Source organism: Nothobranchius furzeri, chromosome 12, assembly GCF_043380555.1.
Source record: "Nothobranchius furzeri strain GRZ-AD chromosome 12, NfurGRZ-RIMD1, whole genome shotgun sequence".
In the NCBI taxonomy this organism is placed as follows: Eukaryota; Metazoa; Chordata; class Actinopteri; order Cyprinodontiformes; family Nothobranchiidae; genus Nothobranchius; species Nothobranchius furzeri.
Window position 1 is genome coordinate 19,649,301 of NC_091752.1, and position 23,848 is coordinate 19,673,148.

The 23,848-nt window shown below is 43.0% G+C and overlaps 2 protein-coding genes and 1 long non-coding RNA gene across 5 annotated transcripts; 1 reads left to right on the forward strand and 2 right to left on the reverse strand.

Moving 5' to 3' along the window:
• Nucleotides 1–388: 388 nt before the first annotated feature.
• znf451 (zinc finger protein 451) lies at nt 389–13,790 on the reverse strand. 2 transcript variants are annotated; one of them, XM_015944425.3, is made up of 13 exons: nt 13,664–13,790; nt 12,798–12,854; nt 12,504–12,587; nt 12,313–12,426; nt 11,047–11,158; nt 10,811–10,961; nt 10,591–10,717; nt 8,820–8,979; nt 8,587–8,734; nt 5,044–6,512; nt 4,901–4,963; nt 667–723; nt 389–523 (listed from the first exon to the last, which is right to left on the reverse strand). In XM_015944425.3, exons 2-13 carry the CDS (start codon nt 12,852–12,854, stop codon nt 483–485), a joined length of 2,583 nt encoding a protein of 860 aa, XP_015799911.3. In that variant the 5' UTR covers nt 13,664–13,790; the 3' UTR covers nt 389–482. The 2 variants fall into 2 exon arrangements, with proteins under 2 accessions (XP_015799911.3, XP_070398489.1); XM_070542388.1 differs by having other exon boundaries at nt 10,567–10,717.
• Nucleotides 13,791–16,881: 3,091 nt separating this feature from the next.
• On the reverse strand, nt 16,882–18,030 carry LOC129166772 (uncharacterized). Its single transcript, XR_008565674.2, has 3 exons — nt 17,903–18,030; nt 17,642–17,685; nt 16,882–17,006 (listed from the first exon to the last, which is right to left on the reverse strand). It is a non-coding gene; the product is annotated as an uncharacterized lncRNA (long non-coding RNA).
• Nucleotides 18,031–18,458: 428 nt separating this feature from the next.
• LOC107375723 (leucine-rich glioma-inactivated protein 1) lies at nt 18,459–23,469 on the forward strand. 2 transcript variants are annotated; one of them, XM_015944422.3, is made up of 8 exons: nt 18,459–18,859; nt 19,066–19,137; nt 19,538–19,609; nt 19,702–19,773; nt 20,292–20,363; nt 20,734–20,915; nt 21,000–21,164; nt 22,512–23,469. In XM_015944422.3, exons 1-8 carry the CDS (start codon nt 18,663–18,665, stop codon nt 23,327–23,329), a joined length of 1,650 nt encoding a protein of 549 aa, XP_015799908.3. In that variant the 5' UTR covers nt 18,459–18,662; the 3' UTR covers nt 23,330–23,469. The 2 variants fall into 2 exon arrangements, with proteins under 2 accessions (XP_015799908.3, XP_015799909.3); XM_015944423.3 differs by having other exon boundaries at nt 20,734–20,903.
• Nucleotides 23,470–23,848: the final 379 nt, after the last annotated feature.

A 23,848-nucleotide genomic window follows, 5' to 3' on the forward strand; every position in this document is an offset into this window, starting at 1 on the left:
TGTTCAGCGACCTTGAGGGTCTGAAAGGTGCTTACAAATAAAATGTATTATTATTATTATTATGCAGGCCCATTTGTGCCATCATCTAATGCACATCTGTTTTAGTAAATCTGGCTGATGAAGAAAACTTAACACAGATAAATAAGTTTAAGTGCCAAGTCAGAAATAAGGTCTTGTATTAACACCAGTGCTGCACCAAACATACAAAACTCATCATTCTGAGCCGGTTATGAAAGCAGAAACCTGAGTAGGAGACACACTTAGCAGTGAGGTCACAAGGTCAGCGTCACGGGTACGATCGTGTGTCGACACACCCAAGTGTTTCTGTCTCTTCAGCAGAAGAGTTGGCGCAGGATCTGGGTTTACTGCTCCGAAAGAAGAAAGAAACTGAAGAAGAACAAGCGCAATTTATTTGAATACATCTGAACACAAAGACCTTGTGCAAAACATTCCTATGTGAGCGTAGAGCAAACTAAAACTCATCAGAACTCCAGAAGGCTTCTCTGGAGAGCTTCTTCCAGCTCTGTGGGGACAAACAAAAGCACACATAACACGATTTTAGATGACATACTTTAAAGAGCTGCATTCTTACCCAGCCAACAATCACATGGAGCTTTAGCTGTAAATACAGGAAATACAAAAATCACATCTTCCCTGCCTGCATACCTGCCAACTCTCTCGCCTCCTCCGCGCTCAAAGACAGCGCGCGCCTCATTTCATCATCTGAAACAAAAAAAAAGGAGCAAAGGATTATTTTAAGGCTTTATTCAAAAGTATAAACAAGTCATGTGGTCAGAATAAGCGTTACTCTCCCATCCTGAGCTCTGGCTCTTACGATGAGAAGTATTTGTTTTTCATCGCAAACATTTTTGATGGTCCCCAGCAGGCAGCCAGGCCTGCACACACCAGGGGTCACAGCTAACAGTCCTTATGAAAAAGACAAGAGCAACTATTGAGAACTGCATGTTTCTGATGCTGTCAGTCAGACGCGTTGATAAAACTTTGATTCAAATTGAGCTGCATTATAATTTTAAAGAGAGTTGTGATAAGTTTATGGTCCGGGGCATTCAAACTTTCCGAGGCAAAGGGCCAAAGTTGCCACGTTAGAAGTCCTCGTGGGCCTAAAAATGTGATAATAGTTATTTCATGGTCTTTTATTTACTGCTAATAAACTAACATATTAAAGAAGTCCTTTAATCACATTTATAAAAATAAACAGTTCCTGAGCGCAGCCTCAGCTGCAGCTCCCCACAGGGATGGGTCAAATGTGGAGATGTCATGTCACCAGTGTGTGATGATGACTAATGGAACTTGACTTTAATACGTTTGCAGTGGTCTACAGTAGGAATGAAAGCCTCGAGGAAACAAAGCTCAGTCACGCCTGTTTCAGCACGGAGACATCAGCCAGAGGAGAAAGTAGCTTCAGACGGCAGGAGTCTTATGTCCTGATATTCAGACATCAAGCCTTGGATCGGTTATTCATTTCATCTCCACAAATAACCAGAACCAGGAGCTTCTGCCCTGTCGTGGTGTTGCTAATGCTAACTGTTAGCTTCTGCTAATCAAGGTGTTCTTTGCCATTTCCTGGACGCTAACACGACACCAGCCTTCCCCGTCATGAGCAGTGTTGGGCATCTTATGTTAAATAAGCAATTAGTTCTAGTTACAAATTACTTTTTCAAATAAGTTATTCATAATGTTATTATGGATATCTGGAATTTTAATTTCTACTAGGAACAATAGAATTACAGATATTTGGAAAACATATCCAGTCTGCCTAATTAATGTTAAAAAGACCAACTTATGTTTTTGGGGATTCTGAGATCTCAAACACTCGTCTCTGATCTTCAAACCAACACGGTCTGCTCATTTTTGCCATTTGTAACACCGGCTCGAGGTGGGGTGGCGGGTGCAGGTACAGTCGGTCCGGCTTTGATCGGCTTACTTTCATGCGTGATCAACACAACACTGGTGCAGCTGTCAGAAAGCCTGACAACCGCTGTGCTTCATTCAACTACATTATAGTAACGGAGTAACTTTACATGCTGCAACCATGGGAGAAGTAATTAATTAATTACTCTGCCACCTAAAAATAATGCTGTTAGTAGCACCGCTATTCTTAAATGCTGTTACTCCCAACACTGGACACGAGCCAAGATGGGTGAGTCCATGAATGTTAAGTTACAACGTGACGTAGATCTGTCAGGCTTTTCGAATCCTAGAGTTTGACCATCTCTCTTGGTCAGCTTGCTTCTCACACCAAACCCTCTATCAGGAATCTTGGTGTGACCTTTGACCCAGCTCTCACCCTGGATTCTCATGTCAGTTCTCTTGTTCGCTCTTCCTTCTTCCATCTCAGGAACGTTGCTAAGCTGAGTCCCATTCTGTCCCGCTCTGAACTTGAGACAGTTCTCCACACCTTCATCTCCTCATGCTTAGACTACTGTAACTCTCTTTTCACGTGTCTGAGCAGAACCTCCCTGAACCGTCTACAGGTGGTTCAGGATGCCTGTGCTCGGCTTCTGACCACGTCCTCCAAACACACCCACATCACCCCGCTCTGAACATTTTCTAAGGGACAAGTTTCTCAGAGAGACAGGGTTGGGAAAACTCTCGCTTCAGTGAGAGGAATCCTGCATGCGGTCTGGTTCTGTGACGCGCTCCAAGCCCCTGATCTACACATCTTCAGCTCGCTGGCCACCTTACGTGCGCGCTGACAGCGAGCTGCGCTGAGCTCAGTGTCCAGCTCAGATGTTCTGATGGGAATCTTCTTGGTTGATTTAGCTACCTCTGCGATGTGCGTAACGATTAAAATGTCGGTGTATCTGCAACCTTGAGGATTCTCCGTCAAAATAAATGATCAAATACGGGAAATATCCGGTCAGTGCAAACCCTGTCATTTAACTGTTTAGCCTTCTTGTGGAGATTGTTGCCAACAGGAACATTAAACGTGATTAACACCAGAGCCATGTGCACTGCGCCGTTCTCTCCGTCACTGTAAATGAGGAAAAAAACTAATTGATCGGATCCTCTTCTTACCTTTTCAACATCGTTTAATGTAAACTTTTGTTCTGTACAAAGTTTAATTACAGCAGTCCAACGAGACGGCGGGTTGGGCTGGATTTGTATTCTGAACAGTTTAAACATGTTTTAAATGGAGACATGAGTGACACGTCACCTGCTCTACTATTAACCCCACTTACAGGGTGAAACATATCTAAATACTGTCGCACAGACGGGCTACACAACTTCTGGGTCAGTTTTATACAAATTGTTTTATTAATTATCTTCTGTTGAAAGATAACTTTGAGGAACAAGAGCGAACGGTATTGGTTGCTGCCACCTGCTGTGATCTGTTAAAGCAGCTTTCTGCTGCGGCTCCCAGTGTTTGCTTTACTGTGGGAAACGGGTGATGATGGCTCTTTGATGGGAAAAGGTTGCCGACCCCTGGGTTAGGGTTAACCTATAATTGGCCTCTCCTTCCAACGCTTCCCCTACAGTTTTTTCTGCTACTTAAGTTTTAGAAGGCAGTAAATAATAATAAACAAATAGATAAATAACAATAAAACAGGCTTGAACCTAACGAGAGAGTGCATTTTGCTGACTGCAGTTCCTGTAATGGCCACACTGCACTTTCTGCTCTCTGGAAACGACGCAGTGCAGGTAAACTGTTAACAGTGTTGGGCAAGTTACTTCAAAACTGTAATGCATTATTTATTACTTGTTACCCTCATTTTAAAGTAATTCATTACATTACAATATTACTGATTTTAAAATGTAAGGCATTACACTACTTTTGCATTACTCTAAGTTACTTTCAACAAAACAACTTCAGTATGAGTTTGGTAATCTGATGCCTGGTGAACTCATGACACATCCGGTGGAAGGTGATGTGGTGTCTGAGCTAGGATTGCTGTTAAAAACAGATCTTTAGAAGGATTGTTTATGAAATAAATGAAACAACAAACTGTACTCTCAGCATGCTGCCATCTTAGATTAACTGAGCAGGGAGTGAGGTGGTGGGGGCTCCAAGTCTATTTAGCCTTGGTCCCCAAATGCCTAGATACGGCCCTGGATGTGGGACTGACTTCTGGGGTGATCTGATTCTATCACATGTATAAATATTAAAAGCGTATATATTATTGCTTTTCACTGGTAAAAATGTGTATTGGGGATAAATCTACCTACTTTTTTCTTTTCAAGCACTTTGTTTTGTTTTCTTGATTTTATTTGAATAATTTCCTGCCCTTTCTCTCTCTAACCTTCCTGCATGCTGCACGTTCTCTCCGTCTTCCAGAAAAAACTGTTTCCTAGACTTCCTACTTTCTAACGATCAGCCAAAGGGATCTTCACATGTGCGGCACTCCAGCAGCAATGAGTTAAAATCACCGGGGCCCAGATTTACTCAGATGAGGCAAAGCACGTCAGAAAAGTACAGAATACCAGAGAACATGCGCTGATATGAACGATCGCAAGTGAATTATTTTGTTTTAGTGGAGCGATTTTGTGAATGTTACAGCGGCCGCGTAGAGGATGCCGCTGGAGTATTTGAGCCGGTGCCGCTGCATCCTCTCTGCCTGCAAAGCTGAGTCCATAAATGACGTAATATATGCAGATACTGGATCTTTCTTCGGGTTTCCCGCAATTTGAATTTTTAAGAAACGCATCTTGATTCTGGGTTTAAAAATGCATTGTAATTACCGCGTTACTGACAATTGTACCGAGTAAATATTAACATTTTCTTTCCCTGTAATGCCTTACATTACCACATTACAACAAAAAGCAATGCATTACAGTAATTAATTACTTCTGTACCGCATTACTCCCAACACTGACTGTTAACCACCGGTTTCTGGTTTAACACAATCAAAGGAGTTGTGTAATGTGACTCGTTTCCTACCCAAGTCTTTCTCACTGCTGGTTTGGTTGGTGTCCGTAAGCTCCACCCCTGTCCCGTCTGTTTCTGTGTAATAATTTAAAACCACAATCAAGCACTGCAAACACAACAGAAATAAAAGATGATTCTCATTTGAACTGATTCACCTTCCTGGGATGGTGTGATCTCCACGGCGTGTTTTATTTCAGCAGCGCTTGCTTCCGTCTGTACGCCCTTCCTGCAGGGCTCCAGCGCACAGTGCTGCCGATGGTAGTGTTTATGGAAGCTTGGCACGCCGGGAAAAATCTCCTGGCACTCTTTGCATTTGACCACAAAGGTCTTGTCCAGGTTCAAGGCCGCGTGCGTTGTGTGGATGTGCGTTTTCATCTGTGCGTAAGTCGCCACAGACACGCTGCAAGGAGCGCACGCGTACCGACATCTTCCTTCTGCAGACAGCCGTCTCATGCAGCGAGTGTAAGCAGCTTTCATGTCACCTTTGCTTTTTTCGGAGCCCATGCATGGACAGGTGAGCTGAGCGGTTTCCTCGGCGACGGGAAGCTCAGGGGCGTCCAAGCAGTAGTAGTCCCTACTGTGAAGGCTCCTGTAGTGTTCCATGAACTCGGCTTCAGACTCGAACTGCATGCTGTCACAGAGGCCGCAGAAGTGGGAGCTCTTCACGTCCCCGCCGTGCTCGTTCACACAGTGCCTGCGAACCGTGGACTCTTTGAAGAACTTCTGCGGACAGTGACCACAAACAAATCTCTGAAAGCTGTGGCTGCTCGTGTCGCCGCAATGCTCGAGGACAGCCGCCTCAGAGTCAAAGACGTCCTCGCACATCCTGCACATCCACGTGTGTCCTGCTGTTGGAGACGTCTCCACTGCGTCCTGCTGGGCTTTGGACGCAGAGAGCGAGGTGATGTTGCTGCTGGTGGAAGGCTTAGCTTCGAGGGCTGCGGCAAAATCATGCGGCACTTCTTTCTCTGTGAGGTAGGTGTGTCCTCTGTGGGCTTCCGACACGTGGGACAGAATATCTTTCAATCGGGGCTTTTCCACTCGACACTTTCGGCAGAAGAACAGGAAGTTGGAGAGGTGTGCTCCGCCGTGAAAGCGACTCATATGCAGACGGGCAACTGAAGACTCTCCCATGTGTTTGTCGCAGACGCCACACTGGTGGAAAATCTGGTTCGCAGCCAGAAGATGCTTCGAGGCTGTGGCCTCTTCTGAGAACTGTTGACCACACTCACAAAACCACGCTGACGTCGAGCTCCTGCTGCTGCTGCTAGCATTCAGACCTGAAGCTAGTCTCTGTCTTTTAGCCGGAGATCCGTCGCTTTCACCTCTATCATCGGTTCTCCTTTGCAGAGACGTCTCAAGACCCTGCAGCAGCCTTTTCTCCCGCGCTACAGCCGTGCTCTGCTGAATTTCACTAATCCTGCTGAACTGGAGGAGAGCTTCGGCCATGGACGGGTTGACATCAACGTTGTGCTGCGTGGATTCTTCGTGACTCTGGATTTCAGCCTGGCTCAGGAAGACTTTGGAGCAGAGGGAACACTGTCCTCGAGCTTGCAGCTGTTTCATAACTTCCACTATTGTTGTGTCAGCTTTGGCTACAGCACAGCCATGCCTGCACTGCACACTAAAAAAAAAAGGTAATAAACCGTTAAAAGTCACTCACAAATAAATAATACTTAATAGGGATGCTCCGATCTGATCAGGTGATTTTAAAATGATCTGGATCAGGTAGAAAGGATCGGGTTTAAAGCTGCTTTAGCGAATCTACTGAACAAGCTAGGTTTTGAATGCAAACACGGTCACTCACCCCTCCGTTGCAGACGGGGGATTCGGACATCATCACATCTAGCTGTTAGCTAGCAGGCTAATGCAGAGCTAACGTGTTGCCTCAGAGTGAAAATGTCTGCAGTTTGGACGCATTTTAAACCGGACAGCAAAGGCAGGGCAACAGACACGCGCATACTGGGCACAGAGCTGCGTTCAACACTACGAATCTGACACGCCACCTTAAAAACGAACATCCTTGTCTTTTGGCTTTTCCCTTCAGGCATCAACACAGCGGGTCATCTGTGTCCATTTAGTTCTAGTCTAACACACCTGCTCACTACACCCAGATCACTGAAGCAAACACACGGAGGCGGCGGACACTTAAAAATACGTTAATAAGCTAAAAGAAATTGCCTACAGACAGCAAAAAGGTCACAGCCGAGACGGCTGAACTGACCACACGGGATGACTGTTGCTGGTTTTGCAGCCTCCTGGAGCCGCGGTGTGACAGAGGACGCTACTTTTAAATACATTATATATTAACACGTTTCTTATCAACGTACTTCTTAAACAAGTGACGGTTTTTAGCAGAAAAACTAAAGAAATCATATAAATACAAGAACAAATTAACACTTAAATAATAATAAAAACCTTAAAAGTACAACTGGTGTGTTTTCCTCTTTTCTTATTATTTTAATTCATTGCTGAAGAATCGGATCAGGACTCGTATCAGCAGATACTCAAAATGAAAAGACTTGGCCTGGGGCAAAAAAAGGTGATCAGAACTAGGGTTGCAACATTAATCATTTTGGTGGTACGGTTAGTCGAAGAAATAATCACGGTTTCACGATTATTTTACACCAGTTGATTTCACGTTTGTATTAACATATAGACATGACAAACACATACCCTATAAAGTATTAATAAAGTGCATGATTACAGTCTCTAAAGGTTTTGAACCCCTGAAGCGATCTACTGCTCCTTTTCAGAGATTCTGCTCAGAAAAAATTAGTAAAATCAAAGTAGTGTCTGTCATTTTCAAATGAAAAGTTTTAAACTTACCTTTAAATACCTTTAAAAGTGCTGAACACTCGTTTAATCTATACATTTGAAGTGGTCTTTAGTAGTAATGAATGCCTTGTAACACTAGCGCACCGTTTTCAGGACTTAGAAGTGAGCCACATCCCAGCTGAGCCTCAGACGGCAGGATTTGGAGTCTTAATTCCTGATGTTTGGACGTCTCGCCTCAGATTGGATAACAGCAACACGACTCAACCACCGACTTGCAACGTTGATGTTTTATCTCCACAAATAACAGAAGCCTGGAGGAGTTCTGCTGTGTGGCGGAGTTGCTATGGCTGACAGTTAGCTTCTACTATCTATATTTTCAAATTTCATCAGTAAGATTATTTGGACATGGGTAAATAATATTATTGTTATGTAGAACAGGAATTAGAGTGGTGTAGTTGATTAAATGTTAAAATGGCTTGTCAAACATAAAACAACACTACTAAATGACCCCTTGTTCACAGACTGTTCTAATATTACTGCTAAATCACTTCAGTCACTAATGTAATGTGACCCAGAGCGTATTTGTCTGCGTGATGATGGGAGTGTCGCAGCTTTTTTCTCAGCAGATGGACTTTGGGAGTCCAAAATATTCCCTCGCTGGAGACCTCAAGCTCTTCCTAGGTGGAAACTGAGCGGCCTCGCCTCGGTGGTTGACGTCGCTGGTTCTGCTGCGCGTGTCCATTTAGTTTTGCTTTCGTTTTGGTCCACTAATTACTTTTTGTTTTATTTGCAGTGTTGGAGACGTCTTTACGGTAGGTAAACCGCAGCATTTCACACCGTGGTTAATACTGAGACGGGTTAATCCCTGCAGCCCTAATCAGAACATCCCTGTTATTTAAATAAATCAGACGCCAACCTACTTAAAGTGAGCCTGAGCTGCTTGATGAGAAATCAGCACTTTGAGGCATAACGAGCATCGGACGGTGAAGGTCGACTCTTTGCACAAGGCGATGAGACGATTCTTGACGAGCTTTGGGACGGGAACTGGCTGCACCGCTCCTCTGGTTTCTTTAACGAGTAAAAAAAGCAAATTAAAAACAAACGTTTGCTTCATATATTTGAGGGTTTACTGAAGTGAGAAAAAAACCATTACCATCCATTGCAAGAGACTCCCTGAAGTGGTTTTTGGCGGACATGTGCTGAAGGCACTCATCTCGGAGGTTGAAGAGGAGAAAGCATTCAGGACACGCAAAACACACAATCTGCTGATAGTTCTGGTCCAGGCTGTGCCCACTGGCGTTAGCAGAGTTCACCTAACCAAAACGAACAAAACACCAGGATATAACTCTGTATTCCATTCCATTTATTTGATAGAGCACATTTAAAAACAGCATGTGAGCCGACCAAAGTGCTGCACAGGGATAATAACATATAAGGTTAAAAGAATAATATATAAGAATAAAACAGCAAGAGCATAGCACAAAGAACCAAAGAGAAGTCAGTAAAATCGGTAAAAGAACAGTGCAAATAAACCTAGATAAAATAGCTAGGCAGTAAAAGCAAGGGAATAAAAGTAAGTCTTTAAGCGAGACTTAAAAACCCCAATGGAGGGGCAGAGTCTGATATCCAACGGGAGATCGTTCCAGAGTTTAGGAGCGCAGACAGAGAAAGCTCATTCACCACGGGTTTTGCAGCGTAGACGGGGAATCAGTAGTAGGTGTAGGTCACCTGAACGGAGAGTCCTGCCCGCACATAAGGAGTGAGTAACTCAGATATGTAAGTTGGTGCTAAGCCATTCAGCGCCTTAAAAACAAACAATAACATTTTAAAACGTACGCAATAGTGCACAGGAAGCCAGTGAAGTCTTGCTAAAATTGGAGTGATGTGCTGCCGACGGCCCGTATTAGTCAGAAATCTTGCTGTCGCGTTCTGTATCAGCTGAAGGCGAGATGATGCGGCTTTTAAAATACCAAACAGAATTGCATTGGAGTAGTCCAACCTTGAGGTGATGAAGGCGTGAATGGCTGTCTCGAGGTGGCGCCGATTCAGAATGGGTTTTAGTTTGGAAAGACGTCTCAGCTGATAAAAACATGATTTAACCATGTGATTGACATGAGGGTCCATTTTTAGAGCCACGTCCATTTTAATTCCAAGATTAACAATTGTTTGATTAATTTTAAAAGGAAGAGCAGAAAAATCAGGAGCGGAGGAAGACGAGCCATTAGGAGTAATATCAATAAATTCGGTCTTAAAATCATTCAGCAGCAGAAAATTGGCTGACAGCCAGCCTTTAACCTCGCCCAGGCAATCAAAGAGCGGCTGGATGGAGGTAAAAGTCTTCAAGGGAACATCAATCTGGCAGTCGTCCGCATAAAGATGAAAGTTGACCTTCCTAAAGATCATTCCCAGTGGAAGAATATAAATACTAAATAAAAGGGAGCCAAGAATAGACCCCTGTGGCACGCCCCAAGGAAGAGCAGCAGAGGGAGATGAACAATCGTCCATCCTAACTCTAATAGACCTGTTGTAGAAATAGGAGCGGAACCAGTCAAGCGCAGATCCCTTAATGCCGACCAAACTCTCAAGGCGGGACAATAAAATGTCATGGTCAACCGTGTCAAATGCAGCTGAGGGGTCCAACATCACCAAGGCAACATGGGAACTGGAATCAGTGGCTAAAATAATATAATTAAAAACCCTGATGTGAACGGATTCTGTGCTGTGATAGTCTAAAACCAGACTGAAATTTATCCAAGACGGGGCAACATTTTATTATAAACAGCCTGTTCCAACACTTTTGACAAGAAGGGGAGCTTTGAAAGTTCCCGAGGTCAGTTGGGTCTAAGCCAGATTTTTTCAATAGTGGTTGAAGCACGGCATGTTTAAAAAACTGTATTTACCAGATATAAATGTTTCGTTATCACCTTAGACTGAACGTGTTTCTTCCACTCTTCTTTGGTCTGAAAATGCCGACCACAGGCAACGCAAGCAAAGAGCTCCGACGGACTCCCGCTGAGATGGATGGATGGGTCACAGGGAGAGTGATCAAACCTGCACACGAGGGACCGAAGATCAGCAAAGGTGGAAAATATCGGCCAACACTCCAAATAAAAGCTGCTGCGAACAGCAGAGTAATGGGATTACCTTTTTAAGTGCCCACCAAGGAGGGAAATGTTGTCATAAACGCGGCCACAATTGATCACTGGACAAGTGTGTCGAGCTGAGGCGTTTCTAGAGAAATCGGCAGCTGACTGTCTTCGGCCCCAGTCAGCACCGATCCCACCAGGTTTAAGGCCTAAACAAACGATGGATCGGATTAATTGAATCAGTCACCTAAAACAGTGATACAATGTTTAGGAAATTAGGATTACAAAAGTCACCTGGCATCTTTAACCACATGTCCACACAGTGCTTTGCCTCCTGATTCCGCCCGTTTGGAGAACTAACAGCCAGCTCGCGCTGTCCGTGAGCTTTCTGCATGATTTGTTTTTCCTGAAAATCAAAAAGAGCTGCTATGTTAGAAGTCTGAATATTATTTTACAGACTCACAAAACACAAGTATCTGCTGATTATGCAGACATCATTAAAAACTAAATAAAAACTTCAACTCATTCAACTTTATTCATTTATGACTTGTTTTAAGTTTTTTGAGCAATCATAGTAACAAAATATTAAAATTATTTTTTATCTTATTTTACTCCTGAAGATCATTTATGTTGTCTATGTAACATCTACGGTGTGCACAAGGTGGCACGTTCGTCCCTGCAGCTAAATCAGCCTTTATTCAGACCCTAACCTATTTGACATTTAACCATTTTCATATTTTTTGTGATAAAAAATGTTAAATATATTCTAATTTCACCTAAATATTTTAGCTTTCCAGTTTGTTTGGATTCATAAAGATGAAACAAAACCACTGTGAATGTTAACCGTTTAGAATTAAAACTTCATCTGATAACTGCTTCTATAATATTTAAGCATCTTTTTCAATATGATGTAAAAAAAATGACACTTTAAAAAGTGACAATGTGTAGTTTTTCCCTTTAATCTCTGAAAAAAATCCATCAAAATGTGGTTGAAAATGAATTAAATAATGCCCAGTTGCAGCTTCGTAACATAAAACCATAAAAATCGTGTCTAAAATAATTAATAACACAAAATGTGGAAAAAAATATTTCTGTTCCATGAGTATCACTCAACCATTCTCATGTGCTGGCATCAACAAAATAATATGGGAGATGTATTTTAGGAATAGTGTTTTACTAGTATTTATACTACTACTAAAAATATACGTGAATAAGACTATAGTCAGATGACCCGATGGGGCTCTGCGCCCAAACAAACGCTAATTCCTCAGATGTCAGCTCAAAATCGAAAAACTAATGATAATCCTACCCAGACGAGATTATTTCCCCGTGTCTCAATCCCAAAACAAAGTAAAAGTGAATGAAACAGCCAATTAATGACGCCTACAGGCACAGAACATTATGTTGTGAAAACAGCAGGTGACTTATTTACTTATTTTCTATCTTTATTATCTCTTGATTTAAAAAAAAAGATTTTTATATATTTTTTTCCAAGTGAACACTATTTCGTATACAATGCCATGAAATGGGGATACTACTTAATGCAAATTTTTTAGTTACCTTGAATGCTTTACATTTGTCTGCTCTTTCCTTTTTCTCTTGAGCCACTTTATGTGCCAGCCTGTCCAGCGTGGACATGACCCGTGCTTTGTTTCGGGTGACGCTGTCCTCAAGCTGCAGAGGACATCAAATGAGAACATTTTCCAGAAGAAACGAACACCAACAAACCGTTTATCTGTTCAGATGCTTACCGTGACCGCCCGAGACGAACAACCCTCGTCATCGCTGTCACTCAGCAGATCGATACAGTCCAGCACTGGTCTAAGAGGGCCTTCCTGCAGGACGAGCAAAGTGAGCTGAAACCTGAATGTTTGCTGCAATAACCATAGTTTAAATGTCACTCTACACTGATCACCACGCACCACGCAGAGGTCAATGCAAAATGTGTCCAATCAATATCAAAAAGGTGGAAACTTGGTTGTTACACCGGATTAACATTTTCTTTTTGTTGTCCTGAGTGCTTGTTAAAGATACACGTAACTTACTGATACAAACTCCACTTCTTCAGCCTCAGAATCGTGTCCTTGGGTCGGTGAAGACATCTTTACAGGAAGGGAAAAAAAGATTTTGAAGCTGCAACAAAGATTCTAAACATGGCTGTAAAATGTGGGATCAAAAAGGCATTTATGTACTCATTAATGAGCATGTCAGGCAAGTATCTATACTTTTATCTGGGAGATTAGAGGTACAGACAAGATTAAATCTGTTTTGATTGCGGATAACATGGCTTTAATTAGGAATAGTCACACTAAAACATGAGGAAATGGCTGCATATGTTCACTAGTCACTTGCAGTCATAACTGTATAAACCATAATGACTTCAAACTTATTTACTGCTCCAAACAAACTACCTACTCAGGCGTATTACACATATTTTTCATTACAAACAAATTATGTAAAAATTCAACACGTTTTCCTCCATAAATAACCTGAAACGCAACTATTTCCATCAGGGCTGTTGTAATATAACTTCATACCACAAGGGGGCAGCACTGAAATCCACTTGGAGGAAGAGATTGGAGGGCGCGAGAATGCAACATTCAATTGCTGCTGCAAATAAACGTAAATAACAAACTCAGCTGTACTTCATGAACGTTATGCAATTATTTTGGACATAAGACAAGGAAAGCACTAAAATAAAACATCCAGTTTGTCATTAATACGTAAAAATGTTTTCTTCATATTTAATCCACCTGGATAAAGGCTTACTTTGTAACCAATATCCGGGGCTGCGAAGGCTCTCAGTATGCTAACGTCCGGCTAGCGGTTTACGTTGACAACTAGCACAATGGCTAAACTGAAATCAAACAAACTTGCTAAAGTTTAGACTTTGCAAGATATTTGAAATTACCAGAGTAAGTAGAATGTTTTTGGTACGTAGCGCTGATCCTATCGGCTCCTTCGTTGGCGCAGTGGTGGCTAGCTTCTACAACAACGTGAAGCAGCTAGTCTGGTCTGTAACGTCACTATTAGCTAGTGCGTTTATTTCGTTTCACGGCGTGCCTCGCATGGGCGGGGTTATGTTTTTTTATTGTCTTCCCCCAACAGTTTTTCATTTTTATTTTTAACCGTTTGTATAATGTTTATAATATTAAGCAGTTTTTTTCCATAATTGTGAACTTTATTCTTTATCGAGACCGCAGACTCAAGCCGATTGTATCATCCTATTGTTTTTGAGACAGTGCCCTCTAAAGGATGAGTGTTTAACTGCAACTGTAGTTTCAAAACATGCTTATACGTCAAAAGTTAAATACGGTATGTAAGATTTTATTTGAAGTTAGAATTTTAAATGTCAGAATTTTATTGAAGCATTTAATTACTGGTGAAGCATTAGAATTGAATAGAATAGAATAGAATAGACAATTTATTCCACAGTGGGAGAATTAACTTGTTAAGGCAGCACATACACCCTGAGAAATAGGAAAATCATAAATACACAAAGGCATAGACTCTTACTGAAACCTTCAACACTCAAAAAAATGAATAAAAAATAGAGTAAAAAGAGGCTTTATTTATTTACTATAGTGTATTACATCAAACTATTAAATAATTGATCAGTTATTATTTTATTTGACTTTTTGCGTTATTTTACAGACTTCAGGAGTATGTCTGCCCGCCTTTTCAAAACTCTTACGGGCCATAGTGAGATGTTGTAGTCAACTTCAATCTCAGTTTTTTTAATTATTTTCCAGGAGGAAAAATATTTGATCACTTTTGAGTTTAATGATATTTTAAACACATAAAGTAGATTATGCTTCTGTTCATGCAGGCCTTGCTGTGCAATCACGTATATAATCGTTTACCTAAGAGACACTTCCCCTCATATGTCAGTCATTATTTAAAGAACTGATCAAGTTCATTGGATGAGAAGTTAAATATCTTCACGAAACCATGAAGTCCAGTTTTCTTCATCTGTTCTAGGATTACCATTAAGACTTAGAACCATATTAATAAACATAAATTTTTATTCTATCATCTTTATTTTCCTCTAGGAAACAGTTCATTGCAGACACCCAAAACTAAGACAGGGTTATTTTTTCTCCTGGGGAGCAGCTTAAGTAAAGAACTTTGTTGCAGCATTTGACATGTTTGAAAATTAGCACACTTTTGAGTTGAGATGCAAGTAGAATTCATACATTTCATCATCTGTTCTTCTCCCTTTGAGATGGAAAATCTATGTCTGTTCCCACCATCAGGTCTTGCACCTGATCTTGTGATCACAGCTCCTGAAGAAACCATAATTTTATGTGAGGACATGTTGGATGTGTCCTGTTATCCTCGACAACTTTCTGTTTCCCCATTTTGATCCATGAGATCTAATATCTGCTCCTGATTGTTGCTTTTCCAACTTTTGGTAGACTGGGGGTAGAGGACCAGTTCACAGACTGGTTTAATTTTGATGGTCAGTTATCCCGTGTCAGGAAAATTTAGGTAGCCGGCATTGGTGATCATTCTGTCTGTTTGATTTTGCAGGCTCTATGATCTAAATGATAAAACAGAAATGCTTGTAATTGTGTTGCTCTTGCCAGAGCCATAGACACATGTTCATTTCTGGACAGAGCAACGCCAATTTATCTCTCTAATTGTTTGAAAATGGGAAGTTCCCACCATCGCCATTTTGGCTGTGTCACACGTCTCGCCACGCTTAGACAATCCAAAAATGGGAAACGAGGTGGAGCTGAGGGAGGGGCTTTGAGGGTGGGAACAAATGAACCAATGTAGCTTCTAGCTAGTTAAGCTAACCCCCGAAGCTAGACGGAGCTCCGGACCGCCTGTCTTCCATACGAGGCTAGTTGTATCAGTCGCCTGTGGAGCTCTAATATGGACATTTAAAACATAAGTAGAGCCTCAGATCAATGAAATCGGAGCTGGGTGCCCTGGCTGCTTATGCGAGGTCATGCTCTGCCACGCTGTTGCCCTCTGCTGCCCGCGCTCTCCTCATCGATGACACAGTCCCATGCATGATCTAACGATTAGACTCCATCGTCTCTGTTCATGATTCCATGTCCGTGTCTCCTTATGTCTATGGCTTTCCTAATTCATCTTTTGTATTTTTGTTTTTTGGTGTTGATTATCGCTCTTCTGTCCCAGTCCGTTATATGGTTTTCCCTTGTGCAGTGGTCTGTTACTGCACAAGGGCGACAATGTCCTTTGCTGCCTGTAGATAAACAGAGAAGAAGGTGACGTCACCAACAGCATCACAGCTCTGAAGATGGCCACAGGAAGTAGTCGAAACAGCACCAAACAGGTAAAGAACAGTTTCTCGGCCTCCTCAGGCGATGGGAGCGTGTGGCCGCCTGTGTTAAGCAGCTGTTTCTGGCCGAGACACTGGAGAGGCTGGGCTGCCGCAGGGCTGTCGTTGTTAAAGGGAGAGGCAAATTACAGAAACTCGGCAAACCTTCATTCTGCGGTGGTGACCTTGCGGATCATTGACCGCAGTGGACCAGCAAAACCCAGAAGCTTTTGCTAGCTAGCCTCATTCAGCTTCCATAGCTCGAGTTTCGGTACCCAGTCAGCCGGCCAACACGTTATATTTCAAACTATTTTTGACCAAGCAGTTTTATGTTAAATGCACACGAATGCACAGCATTTTTCCACATTTAACCAGTGAAATGAAGCACAGAAAAATAAATTCACTTACTGATATAAATGAGCACAGACTTCTTCAATGATCTGTCAGTGCAATCAATACCAGCTAGCCATCTTTGTCCAATAATTCTATGATTAACATCCAAACACGAACACACAGGACACAAAGTTCAGAGAATTGAAATGGCCAAACATCTAGTAGAAAGATGCAGAAGCTGAGGCCTTCACTGGAGCTAACTGCTAATGCTAGCTCTGGCGTGGCTCTGACGCTCATGCCACCTGTCAATCAAATCTAATTGTTCATCATTTCAAGCATTTATTTAACCTTAAACAGAAAAGTTACAAAAATGCAAACCCTCAGAGTTGTCATGAATGTAAACTAGACCTATTAAAGCTAAAATGTTTTTTGAACCAGGCTGTAAACGTGTTAATTTCTGCTGTGAAGTTGGCATTTTTAACATGGGAGTCAATGGAAACTTGCCCTTTATGGAGCCAGTCCCTAGTGGATGAGGATGGAACTGCAATTTCTGTCACTTTCGTGTTGGCTTCCCTTTTGGCAGCCTGAGATTTCCCTCAGTGGGGAAATGTTGGTGTCACAGCAGCAACTACAAGAAAACAACACACAAATGATTCAAAATATTAAAAAATCAAAAAGCTAAATGTATACACATGATAAGAATAACATATAAAAATAATGTGTGGATCCAAAAAGGCGTTTAATGGGAAACTGCAAATGCAATGCATAGTTAGCATGCCAGGAATGCCAAACCTTAAAATTTTCATAGAATTAAAAGAAAGGAAGGGGACACTACACTCACTGTGGCCACAAACTCGTTGGATACTCTATGTTCCACTACGGTGATGAATGGTGACATTTATGGAGGCCAGACACTTCCCATCATTAAGCAACACAACAATCACATCCAGTGTTTTCCACGTGGTCCATCAAATCTTGTGAGAAAAATACTTCTGTTGCTTTGGGACCCCGTTAAACTTCTCAAAACCCGTGTCCACATTCATTCTAGTCTTGGAAGAAGAAGCTCCATTCTTTCACTTTTCCCTCTGACCCAGTTCACAAAGCCCACTTCCCAGAGCATGATCCTTCTTCTCTAAATGCCATGCTTTCATTGTTACAAGCTAAATGATATTACCGTTGTAAACAGACTATCTGATGGGCTAATCCCATCACGCAGACACGCAGAGACGTGTGGTCAGAAATAGAGTAAATTTATTTAGAGACCTTTTAACGTGGTTCTTCCCAGAAGGATCTGCTGCATGCAGGAGCTGCAGAGAAAACGAGTAAACATATTAATCATAAAAATGTAATGGAATCTGAGTAATTTAATAGTGAAGAAGACCTTAATGTGGTTCAAGAGGACTGTTTGGAACACTGGGATGGATAATGTTTCACAGCAATGAAGCAAACATAATGTTCTGCATGCAGAAAAATGAGGGAATGAATAGGGCTTTGTGTGAGGGTATGATGGGAGGTGGGGCTCACCCACAAACAACAGATGTCTAGATGACAGGAGGGCTTCCCCACACCCCTCCATCACTGCTAAAAAACATGTTGCATCCTACAGTCACCATGGAAACGGCGTAGAAATCAGGAAACGCGTGCCAAAATGTATATTTCTTGCGGACAGGATTCCGTGACTTAACATCAAATGTGAGAATATTGCAGCCTTCTACCATCATGCAAATGAAACTGGTTTTTAATCGCGCGTGCAGGTCGTAACTTGTGCACGTCTGCGCCACTCTTCAGCAGCGATCTGCTGGCTCATGTTGTGTTTGCGCTTTGCCCCCCTACAGCTGATCCACGAGAAATTACACAATTGGGCGGAATCCTCCAGGAGCTTGTGCGGTTTGCTGGATCCATAGGCGTGGTTTTGGATGGAGATGCTCAGTCTGCTCCTGCTGGGATCCCCACCTGCCCTCACGCGCCGCGTTCGTTTGTCACAGCGCCAGCTTGCGTTTTCCTGAGCTCCGCACACCCCGGCAGACTTTTTCATTAGTTTTTTTTTCTTTTCTAATAATTGATCACGGGAGATATTGGTTTATTTTTCCGTCCTGGGTGTTGTGTAATTGCAGTTCTGCGCGGGGACGCGTTGACACGAAGCGGAGCGAGGCGCGCAACCCTCGGCGGAGATCCACCGGAGCGGACTGCGCGTCGCTCGGCCTCCTGGCGGCAGAGGAGCGGAGCCACAGCGGAGGACCCTGGTTCATGTGTACGGCTGTTAGACGCGCAGCAGTTTGCAGGGATGAGAAATACATGCAGAACAGCCCAAAGGTCGCTCCGGCTCGGCTTCCTCCTGGTGGCGTCTGTTCTACTTTTAGTGGACAGCAAGAGAGCCAGGCAGCCGCGCTGTCCCCTGTCTTGTACATGTACCAAAGACAACGCGCTGTGCGAGAGTGCAGGCTCGATCCCTCGCAGCTTCCCTCCCGATGTCACCTCTCTGTAAGTCTAATTTATTTTCTTCAACCCAACCCCTCATTTTTTGTAAGAAGATGCATAAATGCTCTGCTGCTTGTGAGGTGTTTTCCCTCCCCAGCTGCTGCATCATGCACACAATCCAAAGAACAGCCTGCATTAACAGTTCGCATGACACAAGTCTGCTGCAAAGCTGAACAATGTTTTATTCTCCCATTTCTTTACTCCCTTAGATCATTCGTCAAGTCGGAATTCACCGAAATCGCTAAAGAGAGCTTCATCCACACGCCTGCCCTGCATCTCCTGTGAGAAATCAGTCCTGAGCTCATCTTTTGGGGACGCTTTTCGATCTTTTTGCATGCTGTCAGTCCCCAGTGAGCTGATCAACGCCATGTTTAATGTCAAAGATATTCCTCTTTCACTGCTGCAACACTAAATAGCTGATTGGTTTGACAGGGATGCGAAAAGATCCTGCGAAAATGCCATATTCTCTGAATTTGATGAAAGATGGGGGGTTTCCTTGTTTAACCCTTTCTTCTATCTGAGTCATGACTGGGCTATCTATGCACCTTTTAGTGTCAGGCTGCAGGAATCCTCCAAATGCATGACTCCTTATCTGAAAAGTCAGTTAAATTTAAATTAAAAGTTCTTTGGGGAACATGTCACAGATGACTACAAAAACTAATCCTGAGGATTTCTCTGCAGCCTTTTCACAGCCAATGACCTGGAATCCATAAACGAGGATGCATTTCTTGGTCTTCCACACCTTGAATATCTGTGAGTCAATCCTGCAAACCTGCCATGAATTCTCTTTTTCCAAAGTCGTAAAGTCTGTCCTTTCTCCTGCATTTACTCAACACTTTCTTCAGATTTATAGAACACAACCAAATCCGATCCATATCGCCACACGCGTTCCGTGGACTGAAAACCTTGGTGCACCTGTAAGTACTTTCTTCCTTGCATAAACAAGACATCTTATTTATCAAAAAATAGCAAAAAATATCTGAAAATACCCCCCAATTAAACGCTGACGAAGGTTGTTGCACGGCTTGCGTCGTCACACAGATGTTTCTCACAACACTGTGCAGCTGTTAAAATGATTATCAAGCAAATTGTGCTTCTGCCAAAACAAAATTCTGGCACAAAAGGTGAAAAACATCATAAAATAAAACGTGTGTTTGGCTTCACGGCTGATAGTTAGAGTTTTAGGAAAAGAGAGAAAAGTTTCAGCGATCAGATCGGATTACTCCTTCTGTTTTGGATTAGAGAACGCCACGAACTGGCCAAGGAAGAAGCTCGTAAAATTGTTTCCTTCTTCATTAAATTCCCAGTAAACAAAGTTCCCGACTGTGTACTCACTCCGTACCTGCACACGAAACACTTTCTAACAGTGACGATGAATATGCATTTGAATAAATACTAAAATTGGAAGTAATTGATTTTTTTTGCCTCTGTGTAGGAGTCTGGCTTACAACAACCTGGAAACTCTCCCCAGAGATTTGTTCAAAGGTCTCGAGGCCTTGACTAAAGTGTAAGTATGATTTTTAAATGACAAACACAAAGTAAATGTGTTCTACAGTAAATAATCTCTGTTCTATAAATAGAGAACTGCGTCACTCATTACACTTCAGCTGAGATTTGACAAATGTGTAGGCGGCCTCAGCTTTTCACACCATTAAAATTACATGCAGCAACAAGCAAGATAAAGCAACAGCCATCGATCCTTCGGTGAAGCTGTTTGCGTCTCCTTTCCACCGTCGCTTGATGTCAATAAGAGCGCAGAGAGAGGTTGTGGAGGCTAAAGGGTGCAGTCACACCTTGCCCACTGCAGCTCTGCAGATTTAAGCTCAGTGAAGAAGAGCCGAGTGGTTCTTTTGTCATCATCGCTTCTCTCCTTGCAGAGACTTGCGTGGGAATCACTTCACATGTGACTGCAAGCTGAAATGGTTGGTGGAGTGGATTTACAGCACCAACGCCACCGTGGATCAGATTTACTGCAAAGGCCCGGCCTCGCAGCTGGACAAGGACATCAACGATCTGGCTCCTCAGTCTTTCGACTGCATCACTACAGGTGGAGTTGCAGGTGCACTTGGTTCATTTATCAGCTTCAGCGAAGCCTGTCCGGGCATTTTAACTAGACTCTGCTTGTTTTGTTTCCTCCCCACAGAGTTTGCCTTGTACCAATTCCTGAAGTTTGAGTCCATTTCCGTGGAAGCGTTTTCCTTTGGGAACGATCAGTTTGTTGTGTTTGCCCAGCCTTTCATTGGGAAGTGCAGCTTTCTAGAATGGGATCATGTTGAGATGGTCTTCAGGAACTTTGACGATATTGACAGTAAGTTTGTTCATTCTAAATGCAGCATGACGCTGTTAGTTGAATTAAAGGGGATATATTTTGACTTTTTCAGTACCTTCCAGAATGAGCCGTGTCAAGACTTTGTCTGGGCCACAATGTGCGGGTTTCGGCCATCCTAGACAGATCTTTCGTTGTGAACAGAAGAGAACAGTGGTGCTCGTGAGGGAGACTCACAGCTTATTGAGCACTCTAATGACCAAATTCGGCATTCAACAGTCTACAAGCAGTGTCAGAAAATCTAAAACTCTGGTCTGCAATCGATCAAATAAAAATACACCTAGGGAGTGTTGCGAAAAAAACTAGTGACGAACGAGTCAACATGCAAGAACATGTGGACCAATTCTTTTTGGAGTTAGGTTCGAAGTCTAATAAAAGAAGAACGCTGGTGCTTTTTCTTGTTTCATCGTTGTGGTCTTGGGTAGCTGTCGGCTTTTAGGGAAGTATGCTTTTTGGCGAGTATGCTCCTGACGTTAGCATGTCCTGCTAGAGCGAGTCGTCGTGCAGCTTGACTCACTGATATCTTGGACCGTACAGCATGCCACCTCTCTTAGAGTCCTCACAGTGTGACATGAAGCTGTCCTTTGCGACAGCCGAAAAATGCAGTGTGGTCCAGGCTTTAAGGAAAACAAGCTGTTGCTGGCCACGCCCACCCATTTCCTGATTGGCTGGCCATGGTAATCTGGGTCACATTCATGCTGTCTCTTGGTAGAAGACTGATCACAGGACATACTAATGCCCCTTTTCCAACAGCACGGGTTGGTATTCCCCCCCCCCCCAACTTTTCAGTTCCTCCATCATTGCTTCATTGCGGTTCCAAGCGTACCGTACTGCTTGGCTATGGGGTGGACTCATAGGTTAATCCAGAGTTTTCCACCTGCTGCCTGCAGCTGTTTCTGGTTTCAGAGTCTGATAAAAAGCCAGAGACCGAGCAGAACGTTCAACATCGCGGCCATTTTTGTGCTGTTTTTGTGAGACAAACGAATCTTGCACTATGTACCGATCCCCTCGCAGAAATGAGAAACAGTCCTCACTTCGCATCTTCGCTAACAAAAACGTCAGATCCATAACAATATTAATGGGTGTGAACTCAACAGTAAAGAGGGGTTCTATGCTAATTCGACTGACTTGTTTTAGACACATAATTCCTAAAACCAAACACTGACAGAAATCGGATGAAAGTTTTTTCCGTGTTTGGAGTGCCTATAGATGCCACATGGCAGCACAAAGGGATGCCAACAGTCAAATTTGCATCATATGTCCCCTTTACAAGGAGGTGTAAGATTGTGAGAAACCGGCATCATCTTTAATCATTCTGTTTTGTCACAGGCACATCCACAGTCGCCTGTAAACCCCTGGTCATCGACAAACAGCTGTTCATAATAGTGGCTCAGCTATTCGGAGGCTCACACATCTACAAGCGGGATATCTCTGCCAACAAGTTCATTAAGCTTCAGGGCATCGACGTCCTGAGAATCCGTAAACCAAACGACGTTGAGACCTTCCGCATCGAAGGAGAAACCTTCTTTGTCATAGCAGACAGCTCCAAGGCCGGTTCCACAACTATCTACAAGTGGAACGGCAATGGCTTCTACTCCCATCAGTCCCTCCACCCGTGGTACCGTGACACCGACGTGGAGTACCTGGAGATTTCCTCCAAACCTCATCTGATCCTGTCCAGCAGCACCCAGAGGCCCGTCATTTACCAGTGGAACAAATCCACAAAGCAGTTCGACAGACGCACTGACATCCCAGAGATGGAGGACGTTTATGCAGTGAAGCATTTTTATGTCAAATCCGACCTTTACATTTGTCTGACGCTCTTTATCGGGGACTCCAAGGTGATGCACTGGGACGGGGCCCTCTTTAGAGAGTTACAGACCATGCCCTCTCGAGGCTCCATGGTGTTCCAGCCCTTCAACGTGGGCAGCTGGCAGTATGCCATTCTGGGCAGCGATTACTCTTTCACCCAGGTCTACCGCTGGGACGCCAAGAAGGGCGAGTTCGTCCGCTTCCAGGAGCTCAACATCCAAGCGCCAAGGGCCTTTTTTCCTGTTTCCATAGACAACCGTCAGTTCCTGCTGGCCTCCAGCTTCAAAGGGAAGACTCAGATCTATGAGCACTTGGTCATTGATCTCAGCAACTGAAGGGATTCTTTTGTTTTTTCTTGAATGTTTAGTTATTTTTGTGATCTTTTTTTTTTTTGTTCTTTTTGTGTGCGTGTGAAGAAATCTATTACAGCGGAGCCGAACAACTCAGACACGAACGGAGCAAACTCCCGAAGTCCATGCATGCATCAGTTTGAAGACAAAAGCACGCGTCTCAGTCGAATATTTCATCCGAGAGGCATGAATCTCAAATTAGAATTAGAAGCCAATTTTTCGTGAAACTTAAAGCATGAAGGACCTCGTGTGGGTCATGCGGCGAAGTTTTCTTTTTGAGATCAGACTTTTAGATCATTTAGAAATATTTATACATTTATCTCATGTCTTTATCTACAAGAAGGTAATAAAAATGTACTTTTTAAGCTAACATAGAGCAAATCTGCCAGGCCAAATGTTTACATTTTTCTGTCTTTCCAAGATTTGTAAATGACGCTTTTTGTAAGTTTAAGAGGGACCACGGCCGTCAGATTCGTAAATGTTCGAGGGTGATTTAAACTTATG

Excerpts from the sequence above, each read along its gene's own strand:
- LOC107375723 (XM_015944422.3), top strand. The coding sequence starts at position 18,663 with ATGAGAAATACATGCAGAACAGCCCAAAGGTCGCTCCGGCTCGGCTTC. Across the intron at positions 18,860-19,065 it reads CCTCCCGATGTCACCTCTCT|ATCATTCGTCAAGTCGGAAT; the intron begins GTAAGTCTAATT and ends TTACTCCCTTAG. Across the intron at positions 19,610-19,701 it reads CTTCCACACCTTGAATATCT|ATTTATAGAACACAACCAAA; the intron begins GTGAGTCAATCC and ends CACTTTCTTCAG.
- znf451 (XM_070542388.1), bottom strand. The coding sequence starts at position 12,854 with ATGTCTTCACCGACCCAAGGACACGATTCTGAGGCTGAAGAAGTGGAG. Across the intron at positions 12,427-12,503 it reads GTTCGTCTCGGGCGGTCACG|CTTGAGGACAGCGTCACCCG; the intron begins GTAAGCATCTGA and ends TGTCCTCTGCAG. Across the intron at positions 8,980-10,566 it reads TAACGAAACATTTATATCTG|GTGAACTCTGCTAACGCCAG; the intron begins GTAAATACAGTT and ends CGTTTTGGTTAG.